Genomic DNA, 25,966 nt, shown 5'->3' on the forward strand with positions numbered 1-25,966 from the left:
GCACAGCTACTGCAGCCCTCTGCGAGGTTATCGTTCATCCTGGCAGCAGGATCTTGGCAGAAAGTCTCAAGTTAGTTCTGCAAAGGGGAAAGGCAGGGATAGCAGAGGGACTGAATGAGGGTTAAGAGAAGAGGATGGTGGTACAGAACCTACAGGGCTGGCGAGGTGAACAGTGGGAATGACTCCTGTGGCCTGCGTCCCTGTTGGACGTAAGGAAAGGCTGCAGTTGAGGGATGGGGTACAGAGTCAGCGAGTCCCGGTTTCACTTAGAAGAGAGAGAGGTGAGGCATTTGGACTCAGCAGATTCCAGGGTAAAGAGTTACTTATGAGCTGGAGTTTCATGATAACTGACGTTGTAAAAAACTTGCAATTTTGTGTGAGGTTTCAGTGGCCTTAGCCATCTAATAAATATTTTTTAATGCCTCCTAAATGCTAGTTCTGGGAATACAATGATAAACAAGACAAGAAAACTTCTGTACTAGTAGGAGGAGGCCGGCTTGTTACAACAGAGTGTTAGAAGCATTTTAGTAGGTTATTGTAAAGTGCTTTTTGGGGGGGGGGGGTTGGATAAGTGACTGCCTGTCTGTGTTCTAAAAGTTCCAGTACAGTCCCTATTTCAAGCCCTGATATTTAATAAGAAGTAATGGAGACTTCTTAAGTGGCAAGTACTGTGCCAGGTGCCCTGTTTAGACACGGTCCCTGACCTTGAGGGGTTCAGGGTGAGGTGAAGAGTCACAAGGGATGATTAGCGTACAGAAAATTCAGGATGAGAGTGACCACTGAACATCATTGAAGTACTGAGGTTTGTGGAAATACCACCAAAATAAGAATAAGCAAGCGAGGCCCTTTAGTCAGAGCTTGCTATAGCAAGGGCATCAGCCCCCGTCACTTGCATGTGGCAGAAACTCAGAGGCAGGCAGGGAGTGGGAAGGATTTTATCTTGAAAGGCATTTCCTTCGTGCAATTTAAAATTGAAAGAAGGGAATTTTTTTTACGGGGTCCTTTTAACAGGCAGGGGGAGTGCTAAAACTCTTAGCTTTATGTCTTCTGGCCAAAAGCAGTATGCAAGTAGAGATATAAAGTTATAACTTGACAGAGTTTTAAAAAGGACCAAACATCAGATACAATGAAAAGAAATTGTAGGTAAATGAGTCAGTTCTCAGTGAAGCTCCCTTCAGTCTGTTTTTCTGTGTTGCCAGACTGGACTCATGGAACCAAAGTCTAGAAGCCCACAGGGCCTCACCTTAAGCTAATTAAAATCATAGTACCTTATAAAATAAAATTGAAAGACTGAGATTACTTGAGATTACTCAAGCTGTTACATTGGAATGGATGGAGAGAGAGAGATGGGAAACTGACTTTTAACAGTTTGAGAGAGAAGGTGGGGCTTGAACCTCCATGGAGCAAAGAGGAGAGATTAAGAGGAGGGATGTTTGTTTCTTGGATTCCAGAGAATTGATGAATGACTCACAAAGGGCAGGTGTAGGGAGAGCAAGGAGGAGTTAGGGATGACATTTGGATCTTATAATTAGGCAACTGGGAGGCTGTTAACTGCCATTCGCAGGAGGAGCAGTCTCAATGGGAGAGAGATTCCAGTTAGGGCAATGTTAAGTTTGCAATGCTGAAGGGACATCAAAGAGTTGCACTGTTCTGGAGGCTTGGGGGTATGTGAGCAAACAAAACAAAAGGTCTGTCGTCATTGAACTTACATTCTAGCAAGGAGAAACAGACACTAAACATCGTAAGTAAACTATTTTATATCAGAACGTGATCAGTACTGAGATAGGCTGCGACCTGAGACCCTTTACTGTAGTTTTGCACCTGGACAAATGAGCAACAGAATACAAAGAAACTATAAGGGACTAAAAATAACTGCCTGCGTGGGCAGTTGGGGCAAATTATCAACAATAAGATACAAAAAGACCAAAACCCAACTGGCACTTCTGAGGTGCCACGAACAAAAGCAGGTACTACATGATCCCTGCACACAGTACCACCAAAGGGGTGGGCAGACCACCTAAGCCACCCCTCCGGCCCCACCCACCACCCACTGATCTGCCTCTACCTTCCCCCCATTTAAGGGACAAGCTCGCCCCCCTTCAGAGAGTGAGCAAGGGAACCTGTTACTTGTCTTCACTCCCTGGAGTCCCAGTAACGCCTTGCCTGAATTCCTGATCTGGCTTCATCAATTTCTACTGACTAAAGAGTCCAAAGACCTTAGTAACAATAGGACGGGAAGAACTAGAGCAGGCTGGGGCGTCAGCAGTGCTGAGGGCGGGGCAAGCTGTAGTATAAAACAGTGTGATGGGGTGGGCCTAAATGAGAAGGTGAGAGTTCAGCAAAGACTTGAAGGAGGTGAACGAGTTAGCCAACTGCATATCCGGGGGCAAAAATATTGCAGAAAGAATGAAGTGTAGACAACAAGTCCTGGGGCCAAGGAGGGAGGGATTGAAAATGCAGGTGAGAGAGGTAATGGGGATGGAGGGCTACTCGTGCAGAGGTTTTAGACCCTCGTGGGGACTTTGGCTTTTACCGAGTGAAATGGACAGATATTGCAGGGTTTTTAGGCAGTGATCTGAGCTGCCTTTATTTTTAAAAGGATCACTGATTGCGGTGTTAAAGTAGATTTGGGGGTTGGGGTAGCACGTATTTTTCCAGGACTTGTGAGAGCTCTAGGATCGAGATAAAAATTAACACATCACCCTTTGATAGGCCGTAGAAACGCTTCAGATCCTTTTTTGGGACTAAATTTACGTGCTCGGAAGCCTCAGGCTGATTGCACCCACTCGAGGCGCGGCTGTGAGCCGAGCGCGTCCCGGAAGAGCTAATCTGCCTGGCAAGACAAACACGTGGAGGGCTTAGCGGGCTCTGGCCCGCTGGGCTCTCAGCGAAAGCCGGGCCGGAACGAGCCTCCCACGCACTGAGCTCCGCCTCAGGGGGCTTTCTCAAAGTCTGGGTTCGCTCCTTCAGCCCCGCACTGGGAAAGCAGAGGAAAACGAAGGCCCGCCTCCATTAGGAGCACCAATCCCGCTCGCCTGCCTCTTTCTCTTCCTCCAATTAGCTTCTAGGATGTGGTCCTCACGCCAGACACATCCCACCGCCGATTGGCCGGCATCTTGCTGGTGCGAGCGGCCCTGGCCAATCAGCGCCCGTCAGTCCACCCCGCGAGCCCGCGGGCAGCGGCGCGAGAGACTGAGGCCCGTTGAAGTTGGTGGGGAAGTGGGCGTGGCGCCGCAGCGCTGGGCTCGCCTCCGCCGCGCTGGGCCCGCCTCCGCCGCACTGGGCCCGCCTCCACCCCGCCCCGCCCTCCGCCTAATCTTTCTTTGGTTGCGGGTAGGGGCCGGCCCAAGGTATCCGCGAGGTGAGCTCCGAGGTCCGACGGTTCGCCGCCGCCGCCAGCATGGAGTTCGTGAAGTGCTTGGGGCACCCCGAGGAGTTCTACAACCTGCTGCGCTTCCAGATGGGGGGCCGGCAGAAGGTGATACCCAAGATGGACCAGGTGGGCCGAGCATCCCTGCATCCCGTCGGAGCGGGGAGGCTGCGCGCGAGCGCCGGCTTCTGGGCCTGGCCGGCAGGGCCCAGAATCGCGGGACAGGGTTGCGGCCAGCGGGTGCCAGATGCCTCGGGCTCCCTCCTTCCCTCGGGGGAGCAGACCCCTGACCCCTGTCAGGCGGCCCCACCCTCCCAGCCTGGTTCCCCTCTCCTTAATCAGATGTCGGGCCCGGCTGCCCTTGGTCTCCTAGGCATCCGCCCCCATCCCCAAGTTGTCTTGCTGCCTAAAATGTTTCTGTTCGTTCACAACCTTGGTTTTTAAGTAGTTTTGCTTCATATTGCGTTCTGTCCCTGAGGCTGATGTTTTTCTGGGTTCTAATATGTGGGTTACAAAACTGAGACTGCATGGGTAGATTAAGTGGGAGAGGACGTGTGAAAGAATTTTGTGAACATAATGAACTATGCACATGTTGTCACGAATACCTTTTCCGGAATGAAACCTTATTCATCCTTCCAGTTTTCAGTTACATCACCTCCATAAGCTTCTCCCCCTTTCCTGCAGTCTGATCAGTCCCTTCTTCCTCAGTGCACCCTGAGGTTTTTAGAACACTTGTCTACTCTTGCAAGTTCTTATTAATTTTCCCTATGTCTGTCGATTAGCTACCCTGTTGGCTGCTTGAAGGCCAGACTTGGTTTTATTTATATTTCATCTTCCTCACTCCTGTACCCTTTGTTAAATGAATGCTTACAAAGGTATTTATTCCAACAAGAAAATCATTAAGTGATTATTGAATGAATGGACACATTCAACTGAATTAGTGGGGTTATATCAAACGTTCTAAATTCTTTTCCCCGATGGAAATAACACAAATACCGTCCTGTGTTTAAATATACTCTTAGTTGTTGTCCTTTATTAAAACACTTTAATTTCCCATCAGAAAGAAAAGTTTTCCCTTTGTCTTATAACTCAGAATCCTTCTCATCCTTCAAGGTCTGGCTTCTGTGAATGCCACCTCTGTTGACCATTCAGCAGATATTTATTAAACATCTGTTCCGCTTTAGGCTTTATAATGGGTGCAGAAGGGCAGGATAACATGTATAGACAAATAAGACACCCAAAGAGCTCATTGTCTCGTCAGGTCGATAAAATGTTGTAAAATTGTTCATAGAAAGCTTAGGAAGTCACCATAACGAGATGCCCTTTAATGTTAACCTGTGACCCTCCCTCGACCATTTTCTCTAGCACTGTTTTACCTTATATCAGTCCCATAGTCTTGTATTGTGGTTATTTGTCTATGGGTTTTATGTTCCCAAAGTCCCTTTCAGATTTAAAATTCTATGTTTGATTCTGGACTTTAAGCTATTTGAAAATGGGAGTCTTGTTTGATGTACCTTAGTGAATTAATGAACAAAAGGTGGATGCAGTGCCCTCAAGATACCTCTAGGTTTTTAAACAAGAGAAACTTAAGTATCTGTGGCAGAATATAGTAAATGCCATAAGGAAATTCACAGAAGGGAAAAATCACCTCTGGCTGGGATAGGGGATTAATCTTTTGAGAGATGCCTAAAGGAAATACAGCCTTAAATTTCTCCTGTGCCTTGATCAATAGATATTTGTTTAATTAGGAGATTCTGGCTAAGAGTTCTTACTTGGCCCTTTCCTGAAATTATTTGCAGATATTTATATTACTGTATATTTGTGTGTTTTTGGGGGAAAAGAATTCTGTTCACTATTATCAGATGCTTCCAGGGATCTGTGACCCAAAACAGAAAAATAGTCACTGCTTTACAATCCAGGATATACAGTTTCCTGAACACCTCCTGTGACAGGTAATTCACTACCTCTGGAGACCGCCCATCTCCAGACAGTTCTGGTTTTTAAGAGGTGTTATCTTACAATGAGGGAGGGAGCCTGATTCCTCCAGCTCCATTTTTCTTTCTCAAGATTGCTTTGGCTATTCAGGGTCTTTTGTGTTTCCATACAAATTGTAAAATTTTTTGTTCTAGTTCTGTGAAAAATGCCATTGGTATTTGATAGGGATTGCATTGAATCTGTCGATTGCTTTGTGTAGTATAGTCATTTTCGCAATATTGAGTCTTCCAGTCCAAGAACATGGTATATCTCTTCATCTGTTTATGTCATCTTTGATTTCTTTAATCAGTGTTCTACAGTTTTCTGAGGACAGATCTTTTGCCTCCTTAGGTAGGTTTGTTCCTAGGTATTTTATTCTTTTTGTTGCAGTGGTAAATGGGATTGTTTCCTTAATTTCTCTTTCTGCCCTTTCGTTGTTAGTGTATAGGAATGGAAGAGGTTTCTGTGTATTAATTTTGTATTCTGCAACTTTACCAGATTCATAGATTAGCTCTAGTAGTTTTCTGGTGGTATCTTTAGGATTTTCTCTGGATAGTATCATGTCATCTGCAAACAGTGACAGTTTTACTTCTTTTCCAATTTGTATTCCTTTTATTTCTTTTTCTTGTCTGATTGCCGTGGCTAGGACTTCCAAAACTATGTTGAATAATAGTGGCGAGAGTGGACATCCTTGTCTTGTTCCTGATCTTAGAGGAAATGGTTTCAGTTTTTCACCATTGAGAATGATGTTTTCTGTGAGTTTGTCGTATATGGCCTTTATTATGTTGAGGTAAGTTCCGTCTGTTCCTACTTTCTGGAAGGTTTTTATCATAAATGGGTGTTGAATTTTGTCAAAAGCTTTTTCTGCATCTATTGAGATGATCAAATGGTTTTTATTCTTCAATTTGTTAATATGGTGTATCACGTTGATTGATTTGCATATATTGAAGAATCCTTGCATCCCTGGAATAAATCCCACTTGATCATGGTGTACGATCCTTTTAATTTGTTGTTGGATTCTGTTTGCTAGTATTTTGTTGAGGATTTTTACATCTATTTTCATCAGTGATATTGACCTGTAATTTTCTTTTTCTGTGATATCATTGTCTGGTTTTGGTATCAGGGTGATGGTAGCCTCATAGAATGAGTTTGGGAGGGTTCCACCCTCTGCAATTTTTTGGAAGAGTTTGAGAAGGATAGGTGTTAGCTCTTCTCTAAATGTTTGATAGAATTCACCTGTGAAGCCATCTGGTCCTGGACTTCTATTTGCTGGAAGATTTTTAATCACAGTTTCAATTTCATTACTTGTGATTGGTCTGTTCATATTTTCTATTTCTTCTTGGTTCAGTCTTGAACGGTTGTACTTGTCTAAGAATTTGTCCGTTTCATCCAGGTTGTCCATTTTATTGGCATAGAGTTGCTTGTAGTAGTCTCTTAGAATGCTTTGCATTTCTGTGGTGTCTGTTGTAACTTCTCCTTTTTCATTTCTAATTTTACTGGTTTGAGTGCTCTCCCTTTTTTTCTTGATGAGTCTGGCTAAAGGTTTATCAATTTTGTTTATCTTCTCAAAGAACCAGCTTTTAGTTTTATTGATCTTTGCTATTGTTTTCTTTGTTTCTATTTCATTTATTTCTGCTCTGATCTTTATGATTTCTTTCCTTCTACTAACTTTGGGTTTTGTTTGTTCTTTCTCTAGCTGCTTTAGGTGTAAGGTTAGGTTGTTTGTTTGAGATTTTTCTTGTTTCTTGAGGTAGGATTGTATTGCTATAAACTTCCCTCTTAGAACTGCTTTTCCTGCATCCCATAGGTTTCGGGTTGTCGTGTTTTCATTGTCATTTGTTTCTAGGTATTTTTTTTATTTCCTCTTTAATTTCTTCAGTGATCTCTTGGTTATTTAGTAGCATATTGTTTAGCCTCCATGTGTTTGTATTTTTTACAATTTTTTTCCTGTAATTGATTTCTAATCTCATGGTGTTGTGGTTTGAAACGATACTTGATACGATTCCAGTTTTCTTAAATTTACCGAGGCTTGATTTGTGACCCAAGATGTGATCTATCCTGGAGAATGTTCTGTGAGTACTTGAGAGGAAAGTGTATCCTGCCACTTTAATTATATAAATATCAATTAAGTCTGTTTGGTTCATTGACTTTTTTAGTCAGTCTCACCATGCTGTGGACTTAGAATCGTGGTCAGCCCAGATCCCTTCAAGGTCTGTTCTTCCATCTTGATGCCCTCCTGAAAGACGTTTTAAACGTAGATCTTTACCTTTTAGGTAAAGGATGTCATAATAATGGCTAACATTTATTGCGCTTTTACTGTGTGCCCAGTGCCTCCTAATGTGTATTATTTAAAACTTCCAGTAACCCTGTGAGGAAGCTATTATTATTTTCCCTGTTTTTATAGATGAAGAAACAGGCACAGAGAGGTTAGTTATTGCCTGAGGTCCCACAGCTGTTCACTGGTGGAGACCACCTTTGACCCTGGCAGTCTGAGTCCAGAGCTCACTCTCTTGACCCCATCATGCTGCTGGTCATTAAGGTGATGGGCCAGAGAGTCATATTAAGCAGAGGGTCGTCCAGATTCAGCTAAAAGCTGAACACGCTTTGTATGATGGACACAGACTGGAAACTGTGTATCCTCAGTCGGTTCCCAGCCTGATGGAGAGCAGGTGTACAAAAGATACCTAGGAAGTGCCAAGTCATCTTAAGTACATTGAGATTTCAGGAAATTTTAGTGAAGTAGAACTGTTTTACAGTGAAAAGTTTTTAGAAAACACAGAAGTGCTTTGCAAAGTGTAGGGCCTTGAAAAGAGGTATTAGATTTAGATTAGTGGGGGAGGATCCTCTGTGGGGAACGCCAGTATGAGCCAAGTCATGTAGGTAGGACTAAGCACAGTGTGTGTGGCTGGAATTGAGTGCAAAGTGCAGTGGGTGCACGTGGGAGTCCAGGTGCTGAGCTGTATTCCGTGAAGCAGGCAATGGTCAAATGCACCTGTGGCACTATGAAAGCAGTATTTTTGGAACAGTAGTTTGGCAGGTGAATGGAATTAGGGGATTAAACTGTGAGAATAATCAAATTAATAACGATAATAGTAATATTAATAGACAGCATTTATTGAGTTCTGTGTTCCAGGCACTGGCGAAGCTCTTGAAGTCTGTTATCTCAATGTTATCAGTTAGCTTTCGTTGGGTAACCACCCCAAAACGGAGTGGCTTAATTCTGGAGACTGGATGCACAACAGTGTGACTTAACACTCCTGAAGTGCACGCTCACAAATGGTCAAGATGGTCAACTTCATGTTATGTATATTTTACCACAGTTAAAAAACCAAACTCAGTGACTTAAAATAACAACTGTTATTTAGTTCACAGTTCTCTTGGAGAGCTGGGGAGTTCTGGTCTGGGCCAACTTGAGTGATTTCTACTGGGTTTGCTCAGCTGGCTGGTTGGCATGTGGCTGGACCATCTGATTAGCAGGCTATAGGCTGGAGCGTTGAGGGGAGGTTGGGCCCTGTGTGTCATCCAGCAGGCTAGCCTGGGGACTCTCCGCTCTGGACTGGAATCATGCAAACCCCAGTGTGCACGCACTCGTCCGCTTTCTGCTTGACTCACAGTTGCTACTGTCTTGTTGGCCAAAAAAAGTCACAAGGGGAGCCCAGATGCGAAGAGGTGGAGATAGACTCCACCTCCTGATGGGAAGAGCCACAAACTTTATGGCCATTTTGTAACTTACCATACTTAGTCGATCTTGACAACAACGCTAAAGAGATAAGTGCTATTATTACTGCCATTTTACAGATTAGGAAACTGTAGCATAAAGGAGTTGAATTTGGAAGCTCTCAAGTGGTGGTTCCATGATGCCATCCCTGGCCTGTCTGAAGACCTTCATGCTTCCACTCTGGAGGCCACCCAGAATAAAGAGCACAGGCTTTGACTGGCCCCAGAGAGCGATCACATTCCAGTGCTGTCATGTGTGCACCAGACACATCACAGGCACACAGCAATTTCTGGCTTCTGTCTGCCCTTCCCAATTCTGTTGTGCACTTCCTCCCTCCCTCCCTCCCTCCCTCCTTCCTATCCTTCCTGTATTCGTTTAACAAACATCTGGCCACTGGTTGCGTGCTTGATATTGTTCTAGGTGCTGGGATAAAACAGTGAACCAAATAGGTGAAGACCTTGCTTTTGCTAATCGTACATTCTAATAGAAGAGAGAGAGAAGGAAAAAAAAGCAAATATACAGTATTTCAGGTGGGGAGAAGTACTACAAAGAAAAATGATAGTAGGGCAAGGGAGCTGAGTGTCTGAAGTCAGGGGACACAATTTATAGGGTTGTGATTTGGGTCCAGAGACTTCTCTGTGTCACATTTTCTTCTCTATGAAATGAGACTTGGAAAAAATGGTAGCTTTGGATACCTCTAGAGAGGCGAATGGGTGGCCACAGTAAGGGGTAGGGGTAAGACTTTTCACAGTATAATCTTTTTAATTTTTTAAGAAGTGAGACCTGGGCTATTCCCTCTCCTAGCTCTAAGATTTGATGAGCAATGCAGTACAGTATTATTTTGTTAGTTGTAGTTTTCCTGAGCCGTTTTTAACCCCCATGAACCATTTTTTAAAAATAGCTGAGTATACCTCTAGTTAGAGGAAACATAGGAAAAACCATTTTCCTTCACTTAACATTATCTTAGTTTCTCTCTTAGAAACAAAGAAGCTGGGGGAATAAATTTACACTTAGCAGACATGGAGGGCTGAGATTATTTCAGTCACAGAAGGATTTGGCTGTAGGAGTTCAGCGTTCCCTAAATTGACTTATCCTGAATTTTTAGGAGTATATCAGTAAATCTGGCATCATACTGCCACCCGCAAGTTGTGTGACATCACTAAGAGAGCACATAATGGAAAAACTCGGTGTTTTGTAATCATGCAGTTCTGGCTTCTATCAAGTCTAAATCCTATTACTTAGACTAATGTCTATGAAGTTTAATCCTGACTCTATTCCTTTTGGTGACTTAACCTCCAGCAACAGGTTCTTCCTCCGTAAAATAGAGACAGTGGATCACAATCTGTCAATCACAATTTCCCAACTCCAAAATGGTCTGAAAACAAAGAGGTTTTTAATAAGTCTGGCTCAAGGTCACTTGGCAGTACAATATGCTCTGATATATAATAAAGTGATCCCACTTAGTATAACTATTCAAATGTTTTGCTGAAGAAGTGGCGATAATCAGTTACAGGGAGCCATTCCACAATGACAGGCTGTATGTGCATTTCATTGCCTGTCTTCTAAAACACTACAGATTCTGAATTCTGCCACACATCTGGCCACGGAGACCTTGGGTGGATTGCACGTCTGTATCATGTCATCTTTAAAAGGTTGCATAATGTTTGTATTGTGCTTGGCATGTAGTAGCGGCCCAGTAAGTGGTAGTTATTACTCTTGCTGTTACGTAACTTCATTTCTCAAGTTTGTGGGGTTTTCCCTCCCTTCTGAGGGAGCCTGTGTTACTTAATCTGAATGGAAGGCCGTGGGGAGGGTTGGTCGCCGTCCACTTGTGGAACTGTCTTTCAGGTGGAGCCCCAGTCGTGGGAGGACAGTCCTGCACTTCTCACCCCTGCACACTCTTCCTCTCAATGCCTTTCATCCCTGTTTTCTCTCACTGGAGAGTTCTTGTGAGCACGCCCATCTCAGACAGCAAAGAAGAACATCAGGAGGCTCTAGGGATGGGCCACAGTAGCTTTAGCTTTTTTTTTTTTTTTTTTTTTTACTTTTTTTCCCCTTAGCTCATGGGAAGCAAGCAGTGGAAATTTAACAGTGGTGTTTTCCATAGTGTGTTTCATAGTTATATCTCCCTGTATCTTCTTGGCAATTTGAGGAAATTATTGTTACAGAATGAGGTATTGACACAAATAGGTGCCAGGAAAAAAGAATGACAGGGTAAGGAGATGCGAAGTGATTTCGTGACCTCGCTCCAGTGGTTAAGAACCCCCCTGCCAATGCAGGGGACGTGGGTTCGAGCCCTGGTCCGGGAAGATCCCACATGCCGCAGAGCAACTAAGCCCGTGAGCCACAACTGCTGAGGCTGTGCTCTGGACCCTGTGAGCCACAACTACTGAGTCCACGTGCCACAACTACTGAAGCCTGCGCACCTAGAGCCCATGCTCCACAACAAGAGAAGCCACCGCAATGAGGAGCCCGTGCACCGCAACGAAGAGTAGCCCCCACTCGCCACAACTAGAGAAAGCCTGCACGCAGGAATGAAGACCCAATGCAGCCAAAAATAAAATATATAAATGTATATTTTTAAAAAAAAGACAAGGATGACTGCTTTAAAAAAAAAAAAAAGTGGAGAAGGTGTGTGGGAAAGGAGGGGGCGTGTCCTTCAAGATTGTTGCTCTTCAGAACCAGTGCGATGAACCTTTTTTTTAATATATAAATGTATTTATTTATTTATATTTACTTTTGGCTGTGTTGGGTCTGCGTTGCTTCGCGCGGGCTTTCTCCAGTTGCAGCGAGCAGGGGCTACTCTTTGTTGCGGTACGCGGGCTTCTCACTGCAGTGGCTTCTCTTGTTGCGGAGCACGGGCTCTAGGTGCAGGGGCTTCAGTAGTTGCGGCGTGTGGACTCAGTAGTTGTGGCTTGCAGGCTCTAGAGCGCAGGCTCAGTAGTTGTGGCGCATGGGCTTAGTTGCTCCGTGGCATGTGGGATCTTCCTGGACCAGAGCTCGAACCTGTGTCCCCTGCATTAGCAGGTGGATTCTTAACTACTGCGCCACCAGGGAAGTCCCAATGTATGATGCACCTTTGACATCAGCCCCAAACCCTTAGTTGTAGCCGGGGATTAAAACATTTGGCAGTGCAGTGAAAGGAATCATTGTGGCCTGATAACATTTGTATGTGAAGGGTGGCTTAGAGCTCAGAAAAGAGCTGTTATTCTGTTCTTTCTATTTTATTGTGAAGTCTTGCCTCTCCACATTTTGATAGGAAAGGAGTTGGTGAATTGTTTTTAAATACTCTTTGAACTTATTCATTTACGCATCAGACCTTCACTGAGTATTTTTATATGCCAGACTGTATGTACGAAATGATTTTACTAATATATGGTGCTTAGTAAATGTTAATTTTTACTAATTTTTTTTATTGAACTTGGCAATAATTTCTCATGATTATGTGATTTAAAAAGAAAAGCTTTACCCTCTTGACAGAAGAACATGTATCCGTGGTAAGAAATAAACACATATGAAAAGAAGATAGTTCACGTGGACCCCAGCAGGGTCCCAAGGTTCACTGTTAACATTCCAAAGTGACTATGGGATTTCCACATACATACATATATATATGTATATGTGTGTACATATATTTATTTATTTATTTTAAACCATCCCCCCTGTTGTTAGATATTGCAGATGTTTCCCGTTTCCTCTTAAAAAGAGAGTGGGGGAGACTGGGGGGGGGGGTGGTATGGGAACTCTATTTTCCACTCAATTTTCCCTGAACCTAAAACTGCTCTAAAATATAAAGTCTCCATAAAAAAATATACAAAACAGCCAGCAATTCTTTCTGATATGCCTGTATATCAGAACATGGCTTTTTTTTTTTTTTCTGGAAAAACAGTTTTTGTCTTCCTTAGGGAAGAGTAAATAAGGTTCGTAAAGATCGTTACAGCTCACTGATTTGAAAGGGAAAGATGATTAGAAATCTTAAAAGGAATAGCTAGCTTTCCAGAGGATAATAGAGGTTTAACAGGTGTTCAGGTAAAACCAGAACTGGACAGTAGTTAAAGGGGTAAAAACATTTCATTCAGAAAAGCAATTGCAATAGAGGAAAGAGACCTCAGTATAGAACTGGGCTCGGTTCCGAATACAACAAGGAGCAGAGTGTAGGTGTGGGTGGATGGAAAAGTACTAAGAGGAAACATCTGGGGTAAGGGGCATTCTGCTGCAACGACCTACCGGGATTCTTGCTGGAGGCAGGTGAGGGCGTTGGGATGGTGGTGGAAGAGGAACGGGCCAGATGGTGCGGGTGATCATACATGGCGGATGGGGGATTCTGGCTAAACCAATTTAGCAGGGTTCTTGCTAAAGCTGAGCGACGCAAAGATAAACACAGAAGTACAAAGGTGTAGGATTTAGGAGCCTGACTAAAGTTTGGCGAAGGAGAGATTCGGGTTCCGTTAACAGCCTGCGGGTTCTGGGGAGAAGGGGAACAAGGTGAGGAAGGCAAGGGTGGTGAGCCGGAGGCCGGGGGCGGGGCTCGCATCTGGGCAGGGTGGGCGGGGCTGGATGCGGGGCGGGGCTCGCGTCCGGGCGGGCGGCGGGCCCGCGTGCGGGGTGCGTGGGCCTGGCGGCGGGGCGGGGCTCGGCTCGCATCTGGGCGGGCGGGGCGGCGGACGCCAGCTCCCTGCTCCGCCGCCCCAAGCCTATTGCGGTGGAGCAAGAGCTGGTCCCGCCCCTCGGTGGGCGCCCCTCCGCTCCTCTCGGGTCTATGGAGGAAAAACTGCGCTGGCCTCGCGATTCCCATGGCCGCAGTCGCCTGCGGCACCAAGGCCATGTCCCTTTTCAAGCGGACCTTGGTGCTGAGCCCCGGCGCGGCGCCCAGGGGCGCGGGCACTCCCCCGCGCGGCTGCCCCTTGCCCCCTGCCGCCTGGCCCTCCAAGGACCGGCCGCGGGGAGAGGGCGTGTGCGGCCGGCTGCGGAGTCCCGCGGCAGCCGGCCGCCCGCCCCAGCCCCACTCCAGCCCCTCCGCATCTCCCACCGCCGTGTGTCTCCTCTGCCCGCAGGACTCGCTCAGCAGCAGCTTGAAAACTTGTTACAAGTACTTGAATCAGACCAGTCGCAGTTTCGCAGCTGTTATCCAGGCGCTGGATGGGGAAATGCGGTGAGTGGCGCAGGCCGCTCTTTGTGACCTGGGGGAAGAAAACTTTGCCACGGCTCGTTGGAAGCCACTTTTTGACACAGCCCCTCGCATTGCTGTCTCCGTGCTTGTGGCGTAGCCTGAACAGGCCCCTGTGGGTGAAGGAAATGTTCGCGGTTGAAATACGCCTGTGTTTACTTTAGAATGCCCTTCCAGGCACCTAGCCATCTCATAGCGTCCGTGCAGGCCCAGCTCTTTCAGGGAGGGGGAGGGGGTGTTTATTAACTTTTTTTAGTGCTGGCAGCTGGACCTGTCTCTGAGCGGCTGATGCATTTTCCTTGGCTTCACTTATGCTACTTTGCATTTCTAGTATATTGGGTTAATTTTTCTGAAGTTGCCTCTGTGCAGATTATATACGTGACTTAGACGTTAGGTAAGATAGTATTGACAGTGAGAAGTTATTGTGTCTTTTGACTTTATTTTATCTGCAAAATAATAGTTCCGTCTAAATGGTCTGCTGGTCTTTCTACAGTTGTGCTGCATTAGTTAAATGTAACTCATTGTGGGAGTAGTAGTGACGTCCAGCTGGCAGGTTTTTTAATTTATTTATTTATTTTTATAAATAAACTACAGAAGTCCATTGCTCCCATCTCAGAAAGAGAAGCCAAGAAGTTGCATTAAGTACGAAAAGTTTTGGATATCCTTTCATAGTTCTGTAGAGTTAAGGGTGTAGGAGGGTTTAGAAAATGGCCCAGCAAAAATGAGATGTGATTTTAAAACAAATATCTTTGAATGTTTGTTCCAGTGTATTGATAGTTATTTCTTTCTTACAGCCATGCAGTATGCATATTTTATCTGGTTCTCCGAGCCCTGGACACTCTGGAAGATGACATGACCATCAGTATAGAAAGAAAGGTCCCGCTGTTACACAACTTCCACTCGTACCTTTATGAGCCCGACTGGCGGTTCACGGAGAGCAAGGAGAAGGACCGACAAGTCCTGGAGGACTTTCCAACGGTAGCGGGACTAACGGGACGCAGTCGTGCGCATGATTGGTGGGGTGGCCGTCAGCTGGCCCGTGTGCCTGGAGGGAACTGCAAAACCAGCAGTCTCAGGGCAGTGTAGCATAATGTGGCAATGGTGCGTCTCAAGCCAGACTGCCTGGGTTGGCGGCCCCATGCTCCCACTCATTAACTGGTGCTGCGTTACATAGCCTGCCTGTGCCTCTGTTTCTTCATCGGTAAGACAGAGAGAATAATGGTCCCTGCCTCCTAGTGTGGTTGTGAGGATGGAACGAGTTAACGTAGGTGGAGCTCTTAGGTGTTAGCTGCTACTGTCATTACCGGGATGTTGTTGGGAAGTCCAGCCTTCCTTCCTGTGGAGAGAGCACTCCAGTGCCAGTGTCGTGAAAGATGGGTTCTCCAGCCAATGCACCCAAGAACGCAGCCTAGGTGTGTCGCGCTGCTGGCCTCTGGGGCACCCTGAACCTGGTGGCGTGCTGTGCAGCTCATGATGGGTGGCAGCTGTGGGGTAGGGCGCGGGCTCTTTGCAGCTGAGCTGAGGACTGAAGCAGGATGATCTCCGCCACCCGCAGCTGTGTGAGCCTGGACACACCCCTTAACTTCCTTGTGCCTCAGTTTCCTCATTTGTAAAGTTAGAGCTGCGAGGCCTGAATGAGTTCATACATGTAGAGTACTTAGAATAGTGTTCTATAAATATTAGGTATTTAGTCCACTCAGTTGGAGTAAAGTGGGTTCTAATTAAAATCTTGAGCTTTAGAAGATCCCACAAATTTCTCTTGTGCATGTGACTAGGTCCTACTCTTCTGGGATTTGCATGTCTTATCACATAAATAAGTGGTTCTTCCGTACCTTATAAATAAAGGTTTGATTTAGCAAAGTCTCATGTTCCCTAAGAGCCCAAAGGAGCCCTTCTTTTTGTACACAGTTGCCAGAATTTGAGGGGAAGAATAGTCCTTAAGTGGCTCCCTTACTATTGAAACAAATCTATATTCTTCAGCGGGGAGGGGAGGAATCCAACCATTACGGAAGAATGTTTGAGAAGGACTCCTTCGGAGCAAGGGCTGTTTCAAATTATTGAGATCACACCTTCAGTGTCAAAGCCAAAAACAAAATACAGTACCATACAAACCAAGAGAAAAGGGCTGTGAAGAAAAATTAGGTGGAGTTCTTATAGTACAATACAAAAGAAGAAAAGAGAAAAATCTGGAGAAGAGTTAGGGAAGGAAGTAGAGCTCTCACATAGGGAAGGTGCTGGTGATTGGTTCTCACGGGACACCCTCTCACAAGACCAGAGCAGGTGGCGTCTGCCTGGGAATCTGTGGCCATTTACCGGTGAGCTTTTGAAACTCTGCCAATGCAGAGAAGGTGCCGCAAACAGGGTAACATCCCACTTGTAATTGAAGTGTGTTCTCACTTAAAAAAAAAATCATACATTGTTCTAGCTGGAGCCTCCGAAAACAAAAGCAGTCTCCCAAACTACTTGAATCTTCATAACAATTTCTGGTCATGGGGTAAATGTCACATGTATTTTAAAAATCAAGGCGGCCCTATCCACTCAACAAAAATGAAAGAATATGAAAATAAATGCCAAAATAATTTTGGAGGTATAGCTAGTAAATTTTCAGACAGTATTCTAATGTGCGTATGAAACCTGAGTCTATTTCTTTATAAAAATGACACTTTGTTCTGGAAGGGTTCAAGGTGAAGACTAAATCCTTCTTTTGCTGTACTGGATCGTAGGGTCAGCGCACAGGCGCTACGCTCTCAGAAGCAGAGACTTGGTCCTGTGGAGTGAAGGGGACAGAAAGTGCAGGCATCGCTACTTTGCTGTTGTTAACCTTTTACATCCTTGTGATTATGAAATACGCGAAGCTGTGTGTTTTGTGAAAGTGTAATTTTAAGACACTTGCATTGGCGGTCCTGTCCGTCTGTGGTTCAGCTTGAGAGCGGAGTGTGTGGAGACGCCTCCTGCCTCACCTTCAGGAGCGCTTTGTGTGTGTGCTGGCCTGTCCCAGCAGCTCCAGTTTGAAGGGTGAACCGGTTGCCGAGGGTTAGGTGTACTGTGGGTTTGGGGCGAGGGCCTCCCTCACACAGCACTGCTCTCAGATGGGGGCAAGAAGGGCCCTTCCCCCTCCCCTCACTTTACTTATTTATTGTTTTAAGTCCATCTTTTTTTTCTTTTTGGCCGCTCAGTGCGGCATGCGGGATCTTAGTTCCCCAACCAGGGTTCGAACCTGTGCCCCCTGCATTGGGAGCCCAGAGTCGTAACCACTGGACCGCCAGGGAAGTCCCTTCCTGCCCCTCACTTTAGAGGGGCCCCCTCTGGGCCACCTCACCCTCAAGGGGGGCCGTGGGGGCGTGCCTGCCCCGAGCTTGTGCAGCTCCCCTTGTAGACCATCTTCTAGGGGTCTGGGATTGCGTGCCCCCAGTTCCCTGAGACACCCCACACACACCAGCTTGCAGTCCGTTTCCTGGGGCCCGTCTCCTCCAGGGTGGGCTGTGCACCAGTGACCGTGCCCCGTGGCCCGAGGGCGGCTCTTCAGGAGGGTCGTGGGTGAAGCTTGACCCTGCTGTCTGGGGTGTCCTTACACACGAGTGTGAGATTCCTCCTCCTGGCAGTCTCTGCACTATTTAATTTTGGAACAGAAGCCTGAGGGACCAAGAATTTTAAATTCACACCCGAGTCTTCCAGGTGGTTGTGAAGGTATGTTTGTCAGGGCGGGAGAAGAGAACATACTGCACTTGGTAAGTTACTAGCTCGCTTGATGGTTTAAGATTTTGAGCCACATGGTGTGTGGCCACCGTTGTGCTCTTGCCCCAGGCCCGGTGGAAGGTGGGGCTGAGCCTCCACGGGGCCTTCTAACCCAGTGAAGCGGCTGAAGCCTGCCTCCGGTCAGCGTTGACATGGGACCTGGGGCTGTAATAAGGCTTCAGTGCTCATTAGTTGATACTAAGCTTTCTAGAACACTCACTGTATATTATGGGTTAAATTAGAGTACATCTTTTTCACCTGGTACTAGTGGAGACTGGTAGTCTTAGAACTCTACCTCCAAACACAGCTTGAGAAATAAGAAGGGGTTACTTTTAAATGATAATGGCAATAATAGCGTACATTTATTGAGCTATGAGTTACGAAATGTATTTCATTATTGGTTTATCATGTGCTTTATTTAATATTAATATAGTTTTAACATGTAATGGATGTGATAACACTGTTAATCACGTGTGTATAGATAAGGAAATTGAGACAGAGAGATTTAAGCCCCTTGCCTGAAATCACCTGTGAAGTTAAGTGGCAGAACCAGGATTCAAACACAGAAGGCCTACATCCAGAACCCTTGTGCTTAATCCCTGGCACACTCTACTGGCCCTTTAAAAAATGGTTAAAAATAAAATTTTGCATATAGGTGAAGGTAGCATCACCCAGTGTTTTGGTGGTTTTTTTGTTTTTTTGGTTTTTTTTTTTGGCTGTGTTGGGTCTTCATTGCTGCGCGCGGGCTTTCTCTAGCTGTGGCACACGGGGGCTACTCTTCGTTGTGGTGCGTGGGCTTATCATTGCGGTGGCTTCTCTTGTTGCGGAGCACAGGCTCTAGGCACGCAGGCTCAGTAGTTGTGGCTCGTGGGCTCAGTAGTTGTGGCGCACGGGCTTAGTGGCTCTACAGTCTGTGGGATCTTCCCGGACCAGGGCTCTAACCCGTGTCCCCTGCATTGGCAGGTGGGTTCTTATCCACTGAGCCACCAGGGAAGCCCCACCCAGTGTCTTGATCATAACATCCCAAGGTTTATAATCAGGGAGATTTCTGTGTACATGCTCCCCTTGCCCCTGCTTTGGGGCTGGCCTTTCTCCATTGTACCAGTGGACTCCCCGTGGTGTCCTTCCTTCTCATACTTGGAATCACTAGAGAGTGACCCCGGGACCTAGAAGTGTACTGTAGCTGGGAAACAGAATTCCGTGGAGGGACAAGGAAAAGCCCCTCCTGGCTGACCTCGCGGGCAGAGCTGCCTGGGGGAGTCGGACCCCTCCCTCCCCACCCTCCCTCAGGTTTCTGGGAGAACGGAGAGCTCTTCATGGTCACTCCTCCCTAGATATTTTTGTTTTCATGTTTTGAATTATATAATGATGTAGTAAGTACCGAAGAGTTGAAGTTGGTTCACATCCAGCAGTGAAGTGTTTATTTTGGAGCCTTTGTTTTCAAGCCTAAGCTGCTCCTCCCCCAGCTGGCTGGCCTTTCCCCTCTTATAAATAGAACTGACCCAGCCTGGGATCTGTTGAAAGACCAGGTCCTCGGGAGATTCAGGGATTCAAATGACCTTTGGTAGAGGTGTTCGTTTGCTTCAGTCCACGTGGGAATTACCTTTTGGCTTTGTCTTGGAACAGCTGTTCTGTAGAGAACAGTTCTGGAGAGATCAGATTGGTTTTATGGAATTTGAGGGTTTAACAGTTGATGTTCATCAGAATAATCCTAAAGGATCTTAGGCTTCTGAACCCCTTCAGTGCCTTGCAGCCCTCTGGGTTTCCCTCAGGTCCTTAAATTTAGGTGTTTCCTGAGGGAGTTTTTCTAACCTTTCTGTAAACATAGACCAGGTACTTCTCACACTTCGGAAGCTTAGCAAAGTCTATTCACTGTTTTCAGTATTGTGTGTTGATGGCATATTATTTGAGAAGTTTCATGGTGTTTTATTGGGTTGGCCCAGAAGTTCGTTCTGGTTTTTCCATAAGATGGGATGAAAAACCCGAACGAACTTTTTGGCCAACCCAGTATATTTTATTTTGATAACCTACAGACACTTCTTTGAACTTAAGCAAGATACTTGTACAGTAGCAGTGACTTTTAAAAACATCAATAGAACTTTTCAACGTTAAAGCTTGGACTATGAAAAAAAGTGTTGGATAGCCTGCCGCAGATTGAACTGAACTGAGTTGTTTAAGGAATTAGAACGTGTAGCCTTATAGTAGGGAGACACTGTAGCTTCATGGCATGAATTCGGGAACTGGGGATAGACAGCGGTTGGCTGGTCTCCTTGCTAGAACATAGGCTCTGGGGGCGGAGTTTCTGGTCATCTCCCGGCTGTGTGTCCCAGTGCCCACAACACTGCTTGTTGCATAGGAGGCACCCAAGACATGTTTGCACAAATGAATCTTCATTATCATGAGGCTTGTCTGAAAATGAGCCATTCTTCCTAAAATGCTTATTACACTTATGTCCAGTTTTATGTTGAAGTATCTCATTTCTCATTAGGTGGGAAGATGAGCGTATGATAAGACTATGAATCTTCTCTTTTTTTTTGGTTTTTTTTTTTGGGCCGCGCTCCAAGGCTTGTGGGATCTTAGTTCCCTGACCAGGCGTCGAACCCGGGCCCTCAGCAGTGAGAGCTCGGAGTCCTAACCCCTGGACCGCCAGGGAATTCCCTGAATCTTCTTTTGAGTCTAGAAACTTCAGCATTTCTGTACCCTTCTATTTTAATATTTATGAGATTTGCCGAACTTATTATTCAATATGTAGAAAGCTCGCATAACCTAGATGTTAGACTTATAGCTGGATCGTTTGGGAGTCTTCCCTAATGAGTTCTGTTGTTGCTTTGCTTTATGATCTGTAGGTACCCTGTTGGTTCCCAGTTTTGATAATGTATTTCATATTTTCTGTTTTTTATGACCTCCGTTTCAGATCTCCCTGGAGTTTCGAAATCTGGCTGAGAAATACCAAACAGTGATTGTTGACATTTGCCGGAAGATGGGATTTGGGATGGCAGAGTTTTTGGATAAGCGTGTGACGTCTGAACGGGAGTGGGACAAGGTTAGTGTCCCTGTGGAGCGTTGTCGGTGTGAGTGGCACTGATGAACTGGCAGTGCTCACCATGACATTCGGGCCGAGGGACAAGGGGGGGGTTTCACAGCCCAGCTGTAGTGTCTCCACATAAACACTTAATAGAGGCCTACGTGTAGTCATACCTGGAATAATACTTGCTCTGGGGAGCTTATCGTCAAGTTAGGCCAGGGGTCCCCAACCCCTGGGCCGTGGACCGGTATCGGTCCGCAGCCTGTTAGGAACCGGGCCGCACAGCAGGAGGTGAGCGGCGGGCGAGCGAGCGAGCGAAACCTCATCTTCTGCTCTCCATCGCTCGCATTACCGCCTGAGCCATCCCCCATAACCCCCCACTCTGTCCGTGGAAAAACTGTCTTCCATGAAACCGGTCCCTGGTGCCAGAAAGGTTGGGGACCACTGAGTTAGGCCAAAGCAGATATAACTCGTCCCAGAGGTGCAGACATCAAGCTGATGAAAGTGTCTCTGACTTGCTGTGGAATTTGAGGTTAATGACCAAATTATTGCATGTAATATAGAGACATCAGTAGTTTTCACATCTTAAAATGTGTCGGGGCTTCCCTGGCGGCGCAGTGGTTGAGAATCTGCCTGCCAATGCAGGGGACACGGGTTCGAGCCCTGGTCTGGGAAGATCCCACATGCCGCGGAGCAACTAAGCCCGTGTGCCACAACTACTGAGCTTGCGCATCTGGAGCCTGTGCTCCGCAACGAGAGGCCGCAATAGTGAGAGGCCCGCGCACCGCGATGAAGAGTGGCCCCCACTCACCGCAACTAGAGAAAGCCCTCGCACAGAAACGAAGACCCAACACAGCCAAAAAAATAAATAAATAAATAAATAAAGTGAAATTCTTTAAAAAAAAAAATTTTTTTTTAAAATTTCTATTTTTCTTTACTGAGCACGCGTGTGTGTTTCTGAGTCATTTCCAGTTCCTTCATAACGCAAGCTTACTTTTTTTTAAATGAAATTTGGGTTTCTTTTTGTTTTTAACATTTCTTTATTTAGGCTGTGCTGGGTCTTACTTGCGGCATGCTGGGCCTTTAGTTGTGGCATGCGGGATCTAGTTCCCCAACCAGGGATCGAGCTCAAGCCCCCTGCATTGGGAGCGCAGAGTCTTAGCCACTGGACCACCAGGGAGTCCCCACGAGCTTACTTTTAAATTCAGTGCCACCTTGGCCCCATTTACTTAGGAGTAGGTATCAGACTGTTAAATTATATTGTGTCTGTTTCCTCAGAAACAAAACGGTTCACGAGGATCCCAAGGCACTAACTTGGATCATAGTTGCATTACGCTGAGGAGTGAGTGCCTTTCTAATACCCACTCCTCCTTCCCCGTCATCTTTTCATAGAAATAAGACGATGCGAGAGGTTCCCGGTTTCTTGACATCCGCCTACCTCTTTTTACGGTGCTTGTAGATGCACAGACGTGGAGGTACACTGCAGGAGCCCCTGGGGGGCCCAGGTTGTTTTCCTCTAGGGACAGCAGCTGGAAAGGGCTGTGAGAGCAGATGATGTGGCAGATAAAATTACACTGGCTTTCATTTGACCAGAGGTTATCCCTGACCAGCAGCTGTGAGGGACGTTGGCCAGGGGTTGGGGAGAGCGTGCTTCTCTGGACAAAGTGACGTAATTGACTATGGGGACTAAACTTGACTCAAGATACAAGATAGGAGGGGAGGGGGTCTTGCCCATTTTCCATAGGAATGGCCTCTCTGAGACTTACTCATCACCTCGATGGAAGCAGAGACATTTTAAACGTCTAAATTATTTACGTCTTTTGTGTCTCTAATAGTGTTTAGGTTAGGATCCCGAAAGAGATGGTACAGCATATTCATGGAGTGAGTGTAGGTCCAAGGTCTGGCCCCTTCATTGTTCACGACTCAAAACTTGATGACAGCATCTTTGGAACTGGTGGTTTATGCTCCACAAGTTGGCGTGAGTGGGGCTGCTGCTAGGATATCGGTTTATGAATTTAAAGTTAAAGCCGAAACTCCTGGCCACGAACCAGCGCTCGTCATCAGCACAGTAACTTCCTTTTCTGCTGTGCAGATCTATTCAGGAAACTTAATTATAGGCTGTTGAATAGAAGTTCTGATCAGATAAAACTGAATACTTGTAAAGATTTTTCTTTTCCTTCAACTTTAGAGGAAAATGAATACCTCCATTCTAGGAGTATTTCTACCCAAAGAACTGTTATCTTAACATAAAATATACTTTTCCTTGGACAGCAGTGTGGGTGTTGTAATGTAATATGTAATGCTTTTATTAATTTCTAGTAAGTCTTTTAAAAATTTGTTGTCCACAGCTGCTTTCTCTCTGATTTCAGCATATCTTTACTCTTTCCAGATTCTTCCTCTCCTAGAACATATTTCAAGTGCTTTTCCTATCATTTCATCGTACCTCTTGATTAGTCTGTGACTTTGTATTACTTTCCTTTTTTAAAATAATTAGTTTATTTTTGGCTGCGTTGGGTCTTTGTTGCTGCACGCGGGCTTTCTCCAGTTGCGGCGAGCGGGGGCTACTCTTCGTTGTGGTGCGCGGGCTTCTCATTGCGGTGGCTTCTTGTTGCACAGCACGGGCTCTAGGTGTGCGGGCTTCAGTAGCCGTAGCACGGAGGCTCAGTAGTTGTGGCGCATGGGCTTAGTTGCCCCGCGGCATGTGGGATCTTTCCAGACCAGGGCTCGAACCCTTGTCCCCTGCATTGGAAGGCGGATTCTTAACCACTGCACCACCAGGGAAGCCATGTATTACTTTCAACTAGAGACACTCTCTACTCTGGTCTTTGCCTAACTCTGCTGCAGAGGGTACCTTCTTTAACTCCTCTTCACTTCTTAAGTTGTCTAATGGACATTCATTTTATAAACGTATTGCTTTAAGTAATACAGTATTGTAAATCAACTGTATTTCAATTTAAAAACAAAAGAGTATTCCATTGAGTTGTCTTGGAATACTCTTCTCCGGGGAGGACAGCTTTGACAAACCACTTGTATAGAAAAAACCTTCTTTGACAATTAAGATTTACATTTACTCAGATTTCATTTGAGAGAAAGGCAGAGTTTTAGCAAAGTTGTTAAACCCTGCCTCTGAAGCCATACGGCTTGGCTGAGAATCCCTGGCCTCTGACTTACCAGATGAGTGATCTTGTGCAAGTTAAGTGACGTCTCTGTGCCTCAGTTTCTGCATCTGCACAATGGTGATAATTATTGAATGTGCCCCAGAAGATGCTTGTGAGGACCGAATATGCAGCATGCTTAAAACACATCCTTGGGGACTTCCCTGGTGGTCCAGTGGGTAAGACTCCACGCTCCCACTGCAGGGGACCCGGGTTCGAACTCTGGTCAGGGAGCTAGATCCCACATGCATGCCGCAACTAAGAAGTCTGCATGCCGCAACCAAAGATCCTGCATGCCACAACTGAAGATCCCGAGTGTCGCAACTAAGACCCAGTGCAGCCTAAATAAATGAATTAATTAAAAATTAAAAGAAGAGTGAATAACTTAGGAAAGTATATTTAAAAAATAAATAAATAAAACACATCCTTGTTATGTAAAAAAACAAGGTACTACCACTACGTTCTTTTACATAATGAGGATTTTGAGACACTGCAAGATCTTAAAATGTCTTCAAGATTAAATTCTACTTAGTATTCTAGTTTCTGTTATAATATTCCTTATTCCCTCATGGCGTTCACTCCCAATTTGGGATATCAAAAAGTTTACTGTACTAGTTTATTTTTTCAATAACCTTTTATTCTAGAAGCAGTGCATGTGCATTGTACAGATATAGAAAATACAGTAAAAAAAAAAACAAAAATAAAATAAATAGAAACATCACATGAGCCAGAGATCACTTTTGTTAAGTCTTCTGTGCATATCCTTCTTGGAATGTTTTTTACTCCTTACATGTACATGGTGTATAATGTGGTTTTTTTTTAAGCAAAATGAGATCTTTTACATTCTTTTTGGAACCTGGTTTTTTGTAGCTAATGATCTCTGGCATTTCTGTTTTAGTAAAAGTTTCATTATTTTAAAGTACTTTAAAAATCATCTTTTACAGTACTGTCACTATGTTGCTGGGCTGGTGGGAATTGGCCTTTCTCGTCTGTTCTCGGCCTCAGAGTTAGAAGATCCCTTAATTGGTGAAGACACAGCGCTTGCCAACTCTATGGGCCTGTTTCTGCAGAAAACAAACATCATCCGTGATTATCTGGAAGACCAGCAAGAAGGAAGAGAGTTTTGGCCTCAAGAGGTAATAGGTTCAGGGGATTTGGGGAGAAATAATTTTGAATGCTCTCTGACAACAAAACATTAAACCCTTTTGGTTGCAAGTGACAGAAACACAAATCAGGCTCCCTTAGACAGCATAGGAGACGGTGTAGACTAGGTTAGGATTTAGATTGCTTCAGGGGGACGGGCTGCATCCAGGGATTCAGACTATGTAATAAGGCTCTGTCCCCTTTCCTCTTGGACAGGCTTTGTCCACTGGTGGGTATAATGTCCCATGACTCACTCATAGGCTTGGTTCCTATGGCCATCCCTTAATCAGTTAGTAGCCAGAGCGTTGAGCACTCAGTCTAGACCTGGAGTATGTCTGCCCACACATGTAGAATGGATTTCCCCCAAGAAAGAAGGACTCGGTGGCAAGAAGGGGCACCAGATGGGCACCCACTACAGATGTTCATTATCAGAGACAAGAGTGGATCTTTGACTTAATTTAAAATGGACAGGGAAAGGAAGGGCTTTGACATTGATTTTTTTTTTAAATTAATTAATTAATTTATTTATTTTTGGCGGTGTTGGGTCTTCGTTTCTGCGCGAGGGCTTTCTCTAGTTGCGGCAAGCGGGGGCCACTCTTCATCGCGGTGCGCAGGCCTCTCACTATCGCGCCTCTCTTGTTGCGGAGCACAGGCTCCAGACGCGCAGGCTCAGTAGTTG

General features: G+C 45.5%; 1 protein-coding gene across 2 annotated transcripts in view; it reads left to right on the forward strand.

Moving 5' to 3' along the window:
* The first annotated feature begins 3,310 nt into the window (after positions 1–3,310).
* FDFT1 (farnesyl-diphosphate farnesyltransferase 1) overlaps positions 3,311–25,966 on the forward strand; it is a 35,609-nt gene continuing 12,953 nt past the window's right edge. The window contains exons 1-5 of one of the 2 annotated variants that reach the window (XM_068552502.1): positions 3,311–3,499; positions 14,117–14,214; positions 15,024–15,207; positions 20,879–21,007; positions 25,089–25,280. In XM_068552502.1, the coding sequence (XP_068408603.1) occupies positions 3,401–3,499; positions 14,117–14,214; positions 15,024–15,207; positions 20,879–21,007; positions 25,089–25,280 (702 nt within the window). In that variant the 5' untranslated portion in view covers positions 3,311–3,400. Of the gene's footprint in view, positions 3,500–13,820; positions 14,215–15,023; positions 15,208–20,878; positions 21,008–25,088; positions 25,281–25,966 lie in introns of those variants that run through there. The other variant, XM_068552501.1, reaches the window with a different exon arrangement.

Source organism: Eschrichtius robustus, chromosome 10 (genome assembly GCF_028021215.1).
Source record: "Eschrichtius robustus isolate mEscRob2 chromosome 10, mEscRob2.pri, whole genome shotgun sequence".
NCBI lineage: Eukaryota > Metazoa > Chordata > Mammalia > Artiodactyla > Eschrichtiidae > Eschrichtius > Eschrichtius robustus.